General features: G+C 42.9%; 1 protein-coding gene across 5 annotated transcripts in view; it reads left to right on the top strand.

The window, feature by feature from the left end:
* Positions 1 to 5,151: 5,151 nt before the first annotated feature.
* WASHC2C (WASH complex subunit 2C) overlaps positions 5,152 to 14,683 on the top strand; it is a 49,499-nt gene continuing 39,967 nt past the window's right edge. For all 5 annotated transcript variants that reach the window (XM_070569137.1, XM_070569134.1, XM_008524314.2 and 2 more), the window contains exons 1-5: positions 5,152 to 5,362; positions 5,446 to 5,568; positions 6,337 to 6,501; positions 10,665 to 10,727; positions 13,993 to 14,166. In XM_070569137.1, the coding sequence (XP_070425238.1) occupies positions 5,360 to 5,362; positions 5,446 to 5,568; positions 6,337 to 6,501; positions 10,665 to 10,727; positions 13,993 to 14,166 (528 nt within the window). In that variant the 5' untranslated portion in view covers positions 5,152 to 5,359. The remainder of the gene's footprint in view (positions 5,363 to 5,445; positions 5,569 to 6,336; positions 6,502 to 10,664; positions 10,728 to 13,992; positions 14,167 to 14,683) is intronic.

The following is a 14,683-nucleotide window of genomic DNA, read 5'->3' as shown; positions in this document are numbered from 1 at the left end:
AATTGTTTCTTTTATTGTCTCTGGATTTCAAGTCATAGTTAGATTTTCCTTACACTGAGGTTAAAGAGGAAGTCATTCATGTTTTCTGCTAGTACTTGTATGGTTTCATTTTTACATTTAGATCTTTAATCCAGTTGGAGTTTATTTTTATGTATAACTTTAGGTATGGTTCTATTTTTATCTTTTTATAAATGGCTACCCAGTTGTTCCAGCACCATTTTTTAAAAAGTCCATTTTTGCCCCAGTGGCTTAAGATGCCACCTTCACCAATACACTAAGTTTCCATACATGCTTGGGTCTGTTTTGGGGCTTTTTATTCTATTCCACTGGTCTGTTCGTCTACTCATGCACCAATACTACGCTGTTTTAGTTATAGAGGCTTTAGAGTATGTTTTCACATCTGGTAAGCCTGGTGTCCCTCAGTTTTTCCTTTTCAGTGTGTTCCTAAATGTTCTTGCATATTTGTTTTTTTCCACATTGTATTCTTGCCAAAAATGCATAACCTGAATTTACTCATGAGGAAAAAGACAAATCCAAATTGAGAGAAATTCTGTAAGAGAATTGGTTGATATTCTTCCAAAGAGTTAAGGTCATGAACAAAGAAGAAACATGAAGGAACTGCCCAAGATTAAAGGATACTATGTGGTCCTGGATGGAACTCTTGTCCATAAAGGGATATGGGACAAGCGATGAAATGTGAATGAGGTCTGCAGATTAGACAACAATAATACATTGATATTAATGTCCTGGTTTTGTTTATACTATGTTTATGCAAGATATAAACATGTGGAGAAACTGGGTAAAGGATATATGGGAATTCTTTGTACTATTTTTACAACTTTTTTGTAACCATGAAAGGATCTCAAATTGAAAAGTGAGACCATTAAAAGATGAGAAAAATTTAAATTATATATAATAAACGTATAGTTAATTTATTTATTAAATATTTAAATATTATATGCAGTCAACCTTTTTGCCAAACGCAGGAGCTGTAGACTTGCTACTGGCAAGAGCGAGGCAATGTGACAACGTGGATGGACCTTGAGGGCCTTATGCTAAGTGAGATAAATCAGACAGAGAGAGACAAGTACTGCCTGATCTCCCCTGTATGTGGAATACAAAAAAAGCCAGACTTGTAAAAAATAGAGAGTAAAAGGGTGTTTACAAGGGGACAGAGATGGGGGATAATGATGTAGTTTGAGGGTACAAATGTGCAAAGAGTTGTAAATAAACCATAGTGATCTAATGCACAGCCCAGTGAATACAGACAAAAATACTGTCCTATATTGTACTAGAACACGTAATGTGATAAACGTCATACAAAGGCAATCATATTACAATATACAAATGTATCAAAGTAACATGTTGTACACCTTAAATTTGTACAATATTATATATCAAATGTATTCGATTAAAAAAAGATTGGATAACACACACACACAGGCACACACAAAAGAGTGAGGCAAATGGGTGAGGAAAACTATCCCAATATGATAGTATCTGGATGTGGGAGCGTTTCCTAGAGTAATTCAGCTTGGATTAAACCGTCAGTGCAGCCATTGGACTCCTAGGGCCATACTGTCTCCAGATAGGACTTGCCAACCGCTTCTGGGCAATGATGTTGGCATTATTTGAAGTCGTAGGCCAGATGCTTGCCTTCTGATGTTTTGAGTGAGGATTTAAGCCAAGGGAAGGTTGGATCCTTAAGAGAAAAACTAGGGATTCATGGTTAAGCTGAAAATTTCATTTCAGGACCAAAACCTGAACAAACAGTCTCTTAGATGTTGAGGCATGTATATTCTCTGAATATTATGTGTTTTTCCTAGCAAAATCTTGTTGGAGGTTATATTATTGAGGAATAAACTGAGATAAAAAAGCAGAAGTGTTATTTAAGGTCATACAGTACCAAAAATCTGAAGACTTGCAGCAGATTTAAAATTCCAATTCCTGTTATAAACTATTTAAAAGATTTTGAACTTATCAAAATGCAAATGAATAAAGTTTTAATAAACTGTATGACAGGTAGATTTATCTGAATTCTCAAGCATGGCAGTGCAAGAACCCCCTAACATGAGCAAACTCAATAAAAAGCATGGCTGAAACATTTGAAAGGTCTATGGGAGAAGTACCAGTAAAGACAGCAAGATCCAACACACAGGAAGGGTTCAAGACAGCACCATCCCCGGCGAGGCAGAAAGGGCTCAATCCACAACATGGTGGTCACTGGACTTGGGCAAGAGTGGGGATGGCTCTTCCAGATACTGGGAGAAAGGGGCTGAAGGAGTGTGTAGCCTACTGTTTTAGTTTGCCTAGCATCCTTTCTCTCTGCTTTTGGGAACAGTCTCAAAGTTTTGTTTTGGGACCCACTTGTCTCCATTCTATATGGTCTTGATAGAAGCGCCAATTAGAGAAGTGGGAATATGATCAAAGGGCAACTAATCAGATTCTATTTATCTCAGGAATTTGAAAGTTCTGAGAAAACACATAAGAAGGGGAAATGATTGGAGCTCAGTCATTTTGATGGCAGTGGCTCAGAGGAGAATGTCCTGAGTCTCTCTGGTCTCTCTGAATCTCTTTTCCTAAGACCTGTCTGCTTCACTTTTCCTTAAGTACTATGAGCTCTGCGTTATCTTTCCCCCAAATTCTATTTTGTTTGAGCTTGCCAACAGAATTCTGTTATGTGCAAACAAAGAGCTGTATGAGACACAGGTGTAGACATAGAAACATCTTAAACATGGAGAAGGGGAAATCTGTTCTCTCCGGCAGAGGCAAGTGGGTTGGACAGTTTGAACAACCTGGTGAAGTTATGGAAGGGAGATCGCTAATCAAGGATGAGTATAAAGATCAAGGATAAGTCAAAGGACTTCTAACCAGGGCTGAGGGTCCAGCTAAGTTTGCAGAATACGAATTTGTAGTGATTTCCTTCAGTTACCCAGGAGCAGAAAGGAGAAAGGGCAAAGTTGGGCTGATTCAAAGTTAGGAACTAGCAGAGACTGTGTCAGAAACATAAGGCAAGGGTATTCCAGGGCTGTCAAGAGGAGTTGAAGGCTAATATTCTGGGCTCTAGGCAGAATAGGCAAGCAAATAAAGCTAAGAGGGTGGAATGGGGAGAAAGAGGAGCAATGAGGGACTAAGGCTTGGGTTAGCCGAGAACAGACTAGGGAATAAGAGAGAGACTTGGAAGTTTAAGAGGCTGCTCTATTGTAGTCCAGATCTAGAAGTCAGAAAGTTCCAGGTGATAAGGTCCCCAGAGGGGCTTTGAGAATTGGGATATAGATTCAGGTTATTAAGGCATATGGAGGCTAGGGTCATCCACATGGCCCCTAAAGTTGCCCATGATGATGTTAGATGAGATGCAAATTTGGTAACTGGCTCACCTCAATTTTACCAACCAAATTCTATACGTTTTTTTTTTTTTTTAACCAAATGTAGGGGAATGGCTGGGAGGTTGGTAGACAGCAACTTAAAAACGAAGTTAATGTAACATAGTGGCTAATGGTGTGGGCTCCTGGCTCTGCTTCTTTACTGGTTGTCTAACCCTGAGTAAGTTACTTATCTTCCCTGTGCCTCAGTTTCCTCAAATATAACATACAGATAACAGTACCTACCTCATAGGGACATCGTGAGAATTGAATGAACACGTATAAAGTGTTTGGTGAATACCGAACATTTCATAAATGTTAGCTAGTATTATTAAATGGGAGACAGATATAAATTAGAATACAATGTAACACTTTATGATGAATATTTTAACAAACATAGAAAATAACTGAAGGGAACCCTTAAACTATATTGGGATAATCAGGGAAGTCTTTACAGAGGTGATAGAGGCAAAAACAAAAGAAAGTCCAAGAGTTGTACAAACACAGGGCATAGAGGAAGTAGTAGGATCTATGTTTACGCTCTCCATATGGCAGGCACCGTGCTGGCTGTTTTACAAATATCACCACATTTAATACCATGTGCCTGCAAGATATGTATTTTCCTTTTTCTGAGGAAGAAAGCTCTGCGAGGTTAAATAACGCCCTTGGGCACCCAGGAATGGAAAGAAACTGGGGTCTTTTTTTTAAAGTAGGTTGGTCTGGCACAAGTGGAACTCAGCAGAGGCAACTTCAAGGAAGCATGAGAGACAACAGCCGGATCACTGAGCGCTAGTGGGGAGCTGGGAGAGTTGAGGATGGATTTGGAGGCAGGGATCAGATTATAAAGAGCCTTTACCTGTCATATTGTCACCGACTAGTCACCCTGAGGAACTCAAGGGTGGGGTTGGATATTTTAACTGTTTTTCCAAATTGTTCTTTTTCCTTTTGTTACCTCAAGGAGATGCAATCACCAACCACCCAGAATGAGACCAAGCCTCACCACAAGAGCTACACCTATGAGCTTTGCCTTATTTTTAATGCTAAGATATCCCCAGGAGGAGCTTCGGCCTTATTACCGTAACCTACAGTGTATGCAGAAGCATGTTTTCCAACTGAGCCTGCACAAGCAAATACTCACCTGTCCTTTTTGAATATTCATTCCTCATCCGAAATAAATGTCCCTGTTTCTCTTTGGGGACACCATGACTCTGGAAATGATTCCTCATGGTCTCCTATTTGCCACAAATACACTTTACTTTGTGAGACAACTACTTCTGGTGGACAGTCTGATTTAACTTGCCAGGAGGGAACCCACTTTGGTTCGGTAACAAAACGATCTTGAATGTGAAGGCAGCGCAGAGGGAGTAAAGGATCTTAAGCAGTACCGGCACACAGTGAGTTGAAATCGAGCACGTCATCAAAAGAATGAAAACTGAGCATGTCATCAAAGCGTGGTGATGGCCAGATAGGTAGTCATCCCCCAGTTACTGAGCGCCCGTCCACTCCGCGACAGGCAGCGGAAATACTTCAAGGACCAGGCGCAGCCGGGGAGAGCATTTGCTGCGCCCACCTCGCGCGGCGTCTAAAGCCCTAGGCTGGTTGTTCCAGCTCCTCTTGGACTCCTCTCTCTAGACGCGCGGGGCTGGCGCTGTGCTTCGAGGGCTGATCACGCCCCGCCACCTGCTCCGAGGGATGATGCGCCACCCGGCCGTCCGCACCCCTCCAGCGCCCCCTGGCGTTGGCACCGTTCCTTCCTCCAGCTTCCCCCACCCCAGCCCAGCCCCAGGCCGCCTAACTTCCGGCCGCAGCGGGCAGCGCAGCTTCCTTTGGGCGGTGCCGCACGGCGGGTCACGTGCAGGCCAGGTCACGTGCGCCAGGTCACGTGAGTCCAGGTCACGTGCCGGGGCGGCGCGGCTTGGGGCTCGGCTTCCAGAGACTGGTGGGCGTCGGCGGGGGCTGTCACCGCGGGCCAGGAGCCAGCCGCGCTGCACGGTGGGATGGTGAGGACGGCGGCCCGGGGTGGCCATGGCGGGGCCGCCGCCTCGCCGGGTCTCAGCCCCTCTTCTCGTGCTTCCCGCTGCAGATGAGCCGGACGACCCCGGAGCAGGAGCGCGCGCCCGCCTCCGAGCCGGTGTGGGAGCGGCCCTGGTCGGTGGAAGAGATCCGCAGGAGCAGCCAGAGCTGGTCGCTGGCGGCCGACGCGGGCGTGAGAGGCGGGCCCCCGGGGGAGCGAGGGCGGGCGCCCGGGGTGACGCGCGGCCTGCGAGCGCGGGGACCGAAGCGCGATCCCCTCCGCCCGGGCCGGCCCCGGCCTCGCACACGGCTCTTCCCGCCCTCCAAACCGCGCCCGGCGGTCCCCAGGCTCCGGCAGGGGCGGCCCGCTCGGCCTTCGCCCCCCGAGCGCTCCTGCGGACTGCGGCCCAGGCGCGGGGTTCTGGTCCCTGTTTGGGTTTCCCGGCGATGCACACGCATCCGTCGTGCGCGGGCAGATCCGTTTCGCTGCGCTCCGGGATTGCTGTGGGATTAGTGAAGCCATCCCGTGTTGGGACCCGGACTGAGTGGCTGTAGACAAGCCAGTGTGTGGATGACCTGGAGTGGGACTCCAGGCCGGGGGCCAAGAAGCTCAGAATTGTGATTCCGAAGTCCCATATGAATAGGATTTTTTTTTTTGGTCTAAGAATGGTGGTTTCTTATTTTACCCTTGGTCTGTGATCCTTCGTGGAATGACAACCAGACAGGGCTTTAAAATTCCTTCAGAAACGAGGTAGCGAGTATGCATTGAATCCTTGCCACTGCTTCGGTGAGCTTTCTTAATGTTTTTCAGTGCCGCTTGATCTTAGTACTGTCAAAGCAGCATCCTTTTTACATGCCAACACACACACATACTCACAAAGGTGAAAGGAAGTGAACTCTTTTGTTTTGACACGCAGATGTATATAATATTGATACTACTATACGTTTATCTTTTAAATAGCTGCTACAGTTTCTACAGGAATTCTCACAGCAGACTATCTCTAGGACCCATGAAATCAAGAAACAAGTGGACGGATTAATTCGGGAAACTAAAGCCACAGATTGTCGCCTCCATAATGTCTTCAATGACTTCCTTATGCTGTCTAATACCCAGTTCATTGAGAACGTGAGTTACTTGCTTACATCGGATTTATAAGTAATATTTTTTCGAGGAGGAAGAGTCATGGTGATATCAAGTGATTTATTATTAAATTCCCTCCTAAATTTTGATGGAAGTGGTGGTTCTTGGTTATTGAAGCGTCTTTCTCTAGGATTAATGGCTTTTTCTTAAATTAAAAATATTTTTTTCTTTCAAGCCTTTTAAAAAATCTAGTGATAAAATTTCCTTATATTTTGGTCTTTCTCTTCCTTTTTACTTTTGAGAGAAGTCAGCGGTTGTGCTGAATTGCATGTTACTCAAACAGGCCTTATGCATGTTCTGTAAGGGGAGCGATACACCTGGTCTGATCCTCTGGGCACCAGCATGTGGCTACAGTTATTGACTGTGTCCATTATGTTCTGATAAATTATATTAAAGGCTTGTGTGTATCTACTTAGAACATTCTCAGCTAATGTTTTGTTAGGATGGCTGAACCTATGATACAGAATCAAGTCTAAATAGGTTACTGAGCTTTAACCCATGTGTGATTCTTTTTCCTCTACTTAGTGAGTTTCTAAGTGCTAGGTCCTAGGAACGCATAGATAAATTAGGTAGAGACTGTCCTCGAGGAAATTACAGTCTTCCGTAATAGTGTATTTCCAGAATAGAGAGGACGCAAGTGTGCTTGAAGTCCAGTGAGTGAAGGGGAGGCTTAACAGGTGAGGATGGAGATGAAGGGTAGTTTAGCTGATCGCTGTCTCTCATAGGGTGGGCTAACCATCTCAGTATCAGCATTAATTAATCTGTGGAAGAGGGTTATTAAAGTAGGCTATCTCCTGTGATTCTTAGATGTAAAGTAATAGGAAAGATTTTGAAAATTGCGAGATTATAAAAATCCCAAGATTCAGGATTAAGAGAAGACCAAATATTGCAATTCAGGCATCTTATGCAGCCTATTTGTGCATTTTTTAGTAGTTTAGGTTGAAATGCCACTACTAGCCTTTTGGGGGGAGCTATGTGTCAAATAAAGATCTTAGATATCTCTTTGCCAGTGAGTTTAAAATATAACAAGGATTCTAGTAAAATTTGTCGTTATTTTCTGGTCGTCTGCACAGAATGTCAGTGCTTGGTCCTGAGTATCTTTCTTGCTGGAAGAGGCAGTGTACAGGACTCTCGTCTCTACTCTACTGGTGTGTGCAGCCCCGTCACTTTTCATCAAGCTGAGTTTGGTGTCCTTTTAAGTATACTTTTTGCTCTCATTCTCTACCATTTTCCCTAGATCAGGTGCTCGTCTCTTCTCTGCAGTCAGTGCTGCAGCCCTGGACTGGGCGAGGGGAAGAATTGGAAGGCTTCTTTTGTACTCGATGTGCTTGAACCCAAATTGGTACCAAATTGATACTCAGTTGATACTGTGATGGTGGGGGACATCGTAAACCTCTTTTTCTGAATCACAGTGTTCAGGTCTGTCTTCTCTTTTCTTCAGCTCTTCTGGCCAAGTTTTCTTTGATTCTGAGTTTTCCACGATTTAGTTTTTGGGGGTGTTTTGTTTTTGCTCATTTTTTTGGGTAATAGTTCTTTATTTCTTCTCATTTCTTGGATTCCTTGTTTTCCATCCATTTCTCCATCCCCTTAGTACTTAGGCCTCTTCCCCTTCCATTCTGCAGCCAGAATTTCCCTATGGATGTACCTGTTGCCACGGCCAAGTTTAACTGCTTCCAAGACCTCCCTGTAATGCCACGTGTTACATTTTCTTTCCATTCATGGCAGAGCTTGATGATGTTGGCAGTGCAGCTACTAATGCTTAATAAAATTCTGAAAAAATCTGCACGCTAATAATACATTTGACAGTGATTTGGCTTTTTATGTGTTTTCTTCAAACCCTGACGTTGGTGCTCATGTATTACAATTCTGGCTTGAATGATGGTGCCATTTGGTTTCCTGGTTTATTGGAAAGACATTCAAAGTTGGGCAGGTTTCTGGGTTTTAGTAATTAACCTCAGAGGCAGCTGCCAGGTTGCAAACTCAGGTAGTGAACTGAGGAGCGGTCAGGACTTTCTAGGGCAAGAGAAATTAGTACCTCTAGAAAAGGCTCAATAGGGGCTCTAAAGGAGGAGAAATACTAATTTTCAGTGCTTCAGTGTGTAATCACAAGGGAACACAATTCTTCAAATGTCATTAAACCTGTTAATTTAGGAATTTTGTCCTGAAACATTAATTGACCTGGTTAATGACTTCTTTAGTAGCACTGCCCACGATTGTGATTTTACATTAATCAGTGTGATTTGATGCGTTGACCTTCCCTAGTAAATCAAGCCCCATATTTTTGCTAAATGTTGTATTCTTGGGCCCAGGACAAGCCTGATATACAGGGACTCAGTGGATATTTAAATGAATGAATGAGAACACACATAAATGAAAAGGACTAGGGCTGCGTATAATCTGTGATGAAATCCCCAGTGCATAGTCCCTTTTTCTTCAGTTTCCTGCCTTCACCTCTTACCCCATTTCCCCAAATGATGAAAAAGGTCCTTTGAGGGGAAATAGCAAAGATATTTAACAATCCTGAGTACGGCTTCCTGATTTTAAAATGATCGAAAAACACATGAAGTTGGTCAGGGTGAAGGAAGTTAGCATTGATTATCTGCTGTGTACTGAGTCCTTGAGATGCAGAGTGCCAGTCCCCCGCGAAAGATCCGATGGGCTTTGTGTATTTGCTGCTTGGTTTCTTAGATGTCGTGTTCGGCTTTCCAGCTGGACGCTGGAAATGTCGTGTGAGGTAGTTTTTAATGACAGGCAGGAGAAAACGTAGGGTGTTGGTGCTGTTCAGACTTCAGTGTGAAGCTCAACCTGTTAGGTTAGGTGGTCTTGCTATTTAAATTCTGAAGTGACTTTGGTAGCTGCCGTGTCTTAAAGTCTCAATTTTAAGATTTATTTACTCTTTTGTTCCTGTTTTTGAAAATTACCCCCCAAATTTCTGATCTTTATAGAACCATTAGCAAAAAAAAGTATGGAAAAAGAAGTAGCACCTGAAATTTCAATAAGGGACTGTCTAATTATGGTCAAGTTCATACCATAGAATATTATGCAGATATTAAAAAGATTGAGTCAGATATCTATCCATTGGCCTAGAAAGTGGTTTATGAGAACGGTAAGTGAAAAAGTGGGGCAGAGGAATGTGTATAGTATGAAAGCATTTTTATTTAAAAACGGGAAGAGTGGGAGAACTCTGAATGTGTACATATGTCTGTATATTTGTGTAAGAGCCACAGAAAACAGGACCCCACACCAAGCTTAAATTGGTTATTTCAAGGCTTAGGTTGGAGGTAGGGAGGGAACTATTTTTAAATAACATCTCTTTCACATATATCTTTATATTGGCATTAATTTTAATTGAGATACAACTCACATATCGTAAAATTCACCCTTTTAAAAAGTGTACAAGTCAGTAGGTTTTAGTATATTCACAAAGTTTTGTAACCATTACCACTATCTAATTCCAGAACATTTTCATCACCCTACTGTTTATAACAAGCGTGTTTTACTTTGGGAGTTTAAAAGATAATAAATAGTTAAAAAATAAAGAAGGAAATCACAGTGAGTTGCTGGAGTGATCGCTTGGTCTTGGAAAAGGGAGAGGCCTGCCTCCCATGCTGTGTGAGTCGGTCAAAAGCCTGGCCTCTGCAGTCGTTGATGGGCTTGGCCCATGTGCTTTCATGTAAATAGGATGATAAAAATTTATCAACCATTTTAAGCAACAATATGAAAATAACTTTTACCTTTACCATTTCTCTTGCTCAAAACATTAAAGATCGTGTGACCTGGCAGATGAGTTGTACCAGTTGACATTCTCAGGAGGCTCACAGCGAGGACCTCTGTCCTTGCCCCTTCGGCATTAGGTATCAGGTTAAACAAAAAGGTGTGAGAACTGCTGTCTTACTGTTTTTGTGACTCTGGTCAACAATGAGATTGACTTTTTTCATGTTTCTTCTCATTTGTATCTTTTTTAATTTAAGTTTTGGTGAACTGACTACTGTTCTTTGCTTTTTATCCCTGACCAGTGGCCTTAGCCACTTTTGGAATAATCATTTCTCCCTGTCTTTGTCTTTCTTTATTGTATATTGAATTCTTATATTGTGATTTATTCCAAATGATGTTTTGACCATTAAAAATGAATTTGCTTCCTTGTTTAGCGTGTATATGATGAAGAAGTGGAGGAGCCGGTACTCAAGGCTGAGGCAGAAAAGGCGGAACAGGTACTTGTGTTAAATCTCTCTTCTGTTGAGTTCCTGACTTAGAGAAAGAGAAGTGATGGAGATTTGTAGTGGGACTGGGGGATGGTGGGCAGAGGGACAGGTATTAGGAGAAATGGGAGAGGCTGCTCCTGACAGCCTAACAATTGAACTCCTGGGTTTGTTTCTGAAATTTAGTGTATTATGAAATATATAGAGGGCTGGCCTGGTGGCGTGGTGGTTAAGTTCACACATTCCGCTTCTCGGCGGCCCGGGGTTTGCTGGTTTGGATCCCAGGTGCGGACATGGCGCCACTTGGCAAAAGCCATGCTGTGGTAGGCATCCCACGTATAAAGTGGAGAAGAGGGGCATGGATGTTAGCTCAGGGCCAGTCTTCCTCAGCAAAAAGAGGAGAATTGGCAGTAGTTAGCTCAGGGCTAATCTTCCTCAAAAAAAAAAAAAAGTAAAAGCCATTCTTACCCTGAGGACTGTACAAAAAAGGCCGTGCTGGGCTGTAGTTTGTGAGTTCTTTGAAGAAGATGTTTCCCCTGTCTTTTCATAACTGCTTTGATTCTTATTCCCGCCAGTTAAAAATGGCAGCGCGATGGATGGTGCTTTAGTCCACACACATTTGATGCCCTGAGTGCCACGGGCTGTGTTAGTACAGAGGATACGGAATATGCAGTGGACGTTTATTGACTCCAGTAAGATTGCAGAGAGCTGGTGACTTGGAGAAAGTTTGCCCTCAACAGGTTGCGGTCTTGGTTAGGGTGACAGGACACAGCATGTCAAGGTTGTGTGAGTGCTAACTGTTTTAATAGTTCAGACGAGAAAGAGCTCAGCGATGTAGGATAGCTGGGAAAAACTTCAAGGATGAGATGTTAGCTGGGTGAGGAAAGATGGGCCAGATTTTAAGGCCATTTCAGCAGGAAAGAATGCCATGAGCTGAGACTCAGAGTTGGGGGAAGTGCCTGGTGTTTTATGGGCTGTGTTAGTGGAGGATTCTGGAGGTCAGGCACGAGGAAGGAGGAGGTGGGGGAGGGGTGGACGCTGGAGGGAGGCTTCGTAACCCAGGCTACGGGGGCGAGGGGCAGTGGCTCCTGCCTTTTTTCCCCTGTGGCTTCATGTGTTACTGATGCGTAAGCATTCTTTTGGGTTCTCACATCCTAGGCTGAAGCATAGATAAGAGGTTCTTGACTTTCTAGCACTCTGGCAGAAGTTGTACCCTTTTCTCCCAGTCGGGAAAGCGCAGTGCAATGTGAGTTATTTTATTATCAGAGCAGCCTTGAATCAACTCTAATTTATTCAGAAAACATGAATCACTTGAAGAAGTTGGTACTTTATCAGTGACTATTACTTTGTGACATATGAAGCTCTTAGACTAGGAAAGGATATTAGAAACCAGTTACAGTTCTGCCCATTCCCAGCCTTTTTAAAAAAAGAAGTTATTTTATTTTATGTATTTATTTAAAAAATTTTTATTGAGTTAATGATAGGTTACAATCTTGTGAAATTTCAGTTGTACATTATTGTTTGTCAGTCGTGTTGTAGGTGCACCCCCTCACCCTTTGTGCCCACCCCCCACCCCACCTTTCCCCTGGTAGCCACTAATCTGTTCTCTTTGTCTACATTTTAAAATTCCTCATATGAGTGGAGTCATACAGAGATTGTCCTTCTCTATCTGGCTTATTTCACTTAAAATAATTCCCTCAAGGTCCACCCATGTTGTTGCAAATGGGACAATTTTGTTCTTTTTTACAGCTAAGTAGTATTCCATTGTATATATATACTGCATCTTCTTTATGCAGTCATCTGTTGATGGGCACTTGGGTTGCTTCCATGTCTTGGCTATTGTAAATAATGCTGCAATGAACATAGGGGTGCATGGGACGTTTGGAACTGCTGACTTCAAGCTCTTTGGATAAATACCCAGTAGTGGAATGGCTGGGTCGTATGGTAGTTCTATTTTTAATTTTTTGAGGAATCGCCATACTGTTTTCCATAGTGGCTGCACCAGTTTACATTCCCACCAGCAGTGTATGAGGGTTCCTTTTTCTCCACAACCTCTCCAACATTTGTTACTATTAGTTTTAGATATTTTTGTCATTTTCATGGGTGTAAGATGATATCTTAGTGTAGTTTTGATTTGCATTTCCCTGATGATCAGTGATGATGAGCATCTTTTCATGTGCCTATTAGAAGTTATTTTACTTTTAATTATACTTAAGGATTTGCTAACCATTTAAGTGTAATAGTGTCTGGTTATACCAAGTCAGGTTTCACTTTTAAAGTGATAGGTATTTAGTGAACTATTTTCAAAAAGCCACTATATATTTATTTCACAAACATGTTTTCACACACTTAGTACAGTGTTAGCTATTTAACTAGAACCAAACATACCGGAATAGAAAAAAGCTGGGGCCAAAAGAAGAAAGCTAAATTAGAAAGACTTCCGTACTTGAGGTGAAATTGTGGAGTTTTCCCTTTTGGCTCTCAAAACAGTACTGTATAGTTTGATTCTTTCTATGATTATGTATCCACTTCTAGGATATTTGTGAAGATGGGAAATGATACTAAATTTTTTTCAATGTTTCTCACAACTGAAGACACAGTGGACTGTATGCGGGGACTGTCGTTGAGCTGCTGTGGCAGGAAATGGGGACCTGTGGAGTATTTCCAGCAGTTCGGTGATAATTACAGACTTTGGCAGAGGGGCATTGTTCTCGGGTGATGCACAGGATAGATTAGACATGAAATTGACCCTCTCTTGGTTTGAAACAAATTTGTAAAATAACTGTAATTGTCCAGTTGTTGTTTTTTAAAACTGTAATTGAAAAATGACATCTCTGGCTGGGGTATTTTCTTCTAAGTCGCAACTCCCAAAATTGCCCAAAGGACTGTTAACCAGGCTTGGTGGGGTGCCGTCACGGTGAGGCTAAGTCTAGGCCCTGCGTTCCTCCAGGAGCAGGAGAGGCAAGTGCTGTCGGAGGGTTTGTGATGCTCCATCATCGTTAGCGTACTTCTACACAGGTTATCCAGCTGAACCATCACACAATAGTTGTGCTTCTGTTTTTGTCGATGATGAACCTTGAGCTCCAGGACCTTATGTAGTTCCATCCATGTCCAGAAAGTGACAGATGTGGGATTTTAAATGTACTTCAGCGTCTGTGTCAAGGCATTCCACAGAATGTTCTCTCGGAGCATGACACTGAACTTCAGAGAACATTCACAGTTTCATTAGTGTGTATCAACATGTTGGAGATCCATACTGAACATGTTTTTTTTATAGGAGAAGACCCGGGAACAGAAAGAAGTAGATCTGATTCCTAAAGTCCAGGAGGCTGTGAACTACGGTTTGCAAGTATTAGACAGTGCATTTGAGCAACTCGATATAAAAGCAGGAAACTCAGACTCTGAAGAAGATGATGCTAATGAGCGGGTGGAACTGATCCTTGAACCAAAGGTAAAGACATTCAATTCAAATATTTGTTGTTACGCCTGTTGTGTTTTGGGTATTTTACTTGGGCACAGAATTGGTGAGACGTGGACTTTACTTCTAGGAAGTGAGCATGTCATCAGCAATCTCATATTGACTCTATCAGATAGATCTGCTTTACGCGAGCATTGATGGAGCACTCACTAGGTACAAGGCAGCGTGCCAAGTTATGGGGGTTAAAGGTTCAGGGCGTGGTTCCTGCTCTCAGGATGCTTCTTACAGCATTACCACTGGTGGGGGAAAGGAGACATTTATGTGAGTCACCATCGTAAGTGCTCTGAGAATTGACTTTGAGCTGGTGGAAGTAGGGTAAAGATGAGACTTGAATTGGGTTTTAAAGGATGAAGAGGCTCACGAGAGGTGGAGATTGTTGGGAACCTGAATTCGGTAGCTTGTACCAGGGGAGGATGTAGAAGTGTTGCAGGACGTTTGGGTGTTTCCAGGTTTTAGCTGTTATGACTAAAGCTGCTATGAGCGATCATGA

The sequence above is a fragment of the Equus przewalskii genome, chromosome 1 (genome assembly GCF_037783145.1).
Source record: "Equus przewalskii isolate Varuska chromosome 1, EquPr2, whole genome shotgun sequence".
Taxonomy (NCBI): domain Eukaryota; kingdom Metazoa; phylum Chordata; class Mammalia; order Perissodactyla; family Equidae; genus Equus; species Equus przewalskii.
This window is presented reverse-complemented; position numbering and strand designations above follow the sequence as displayed.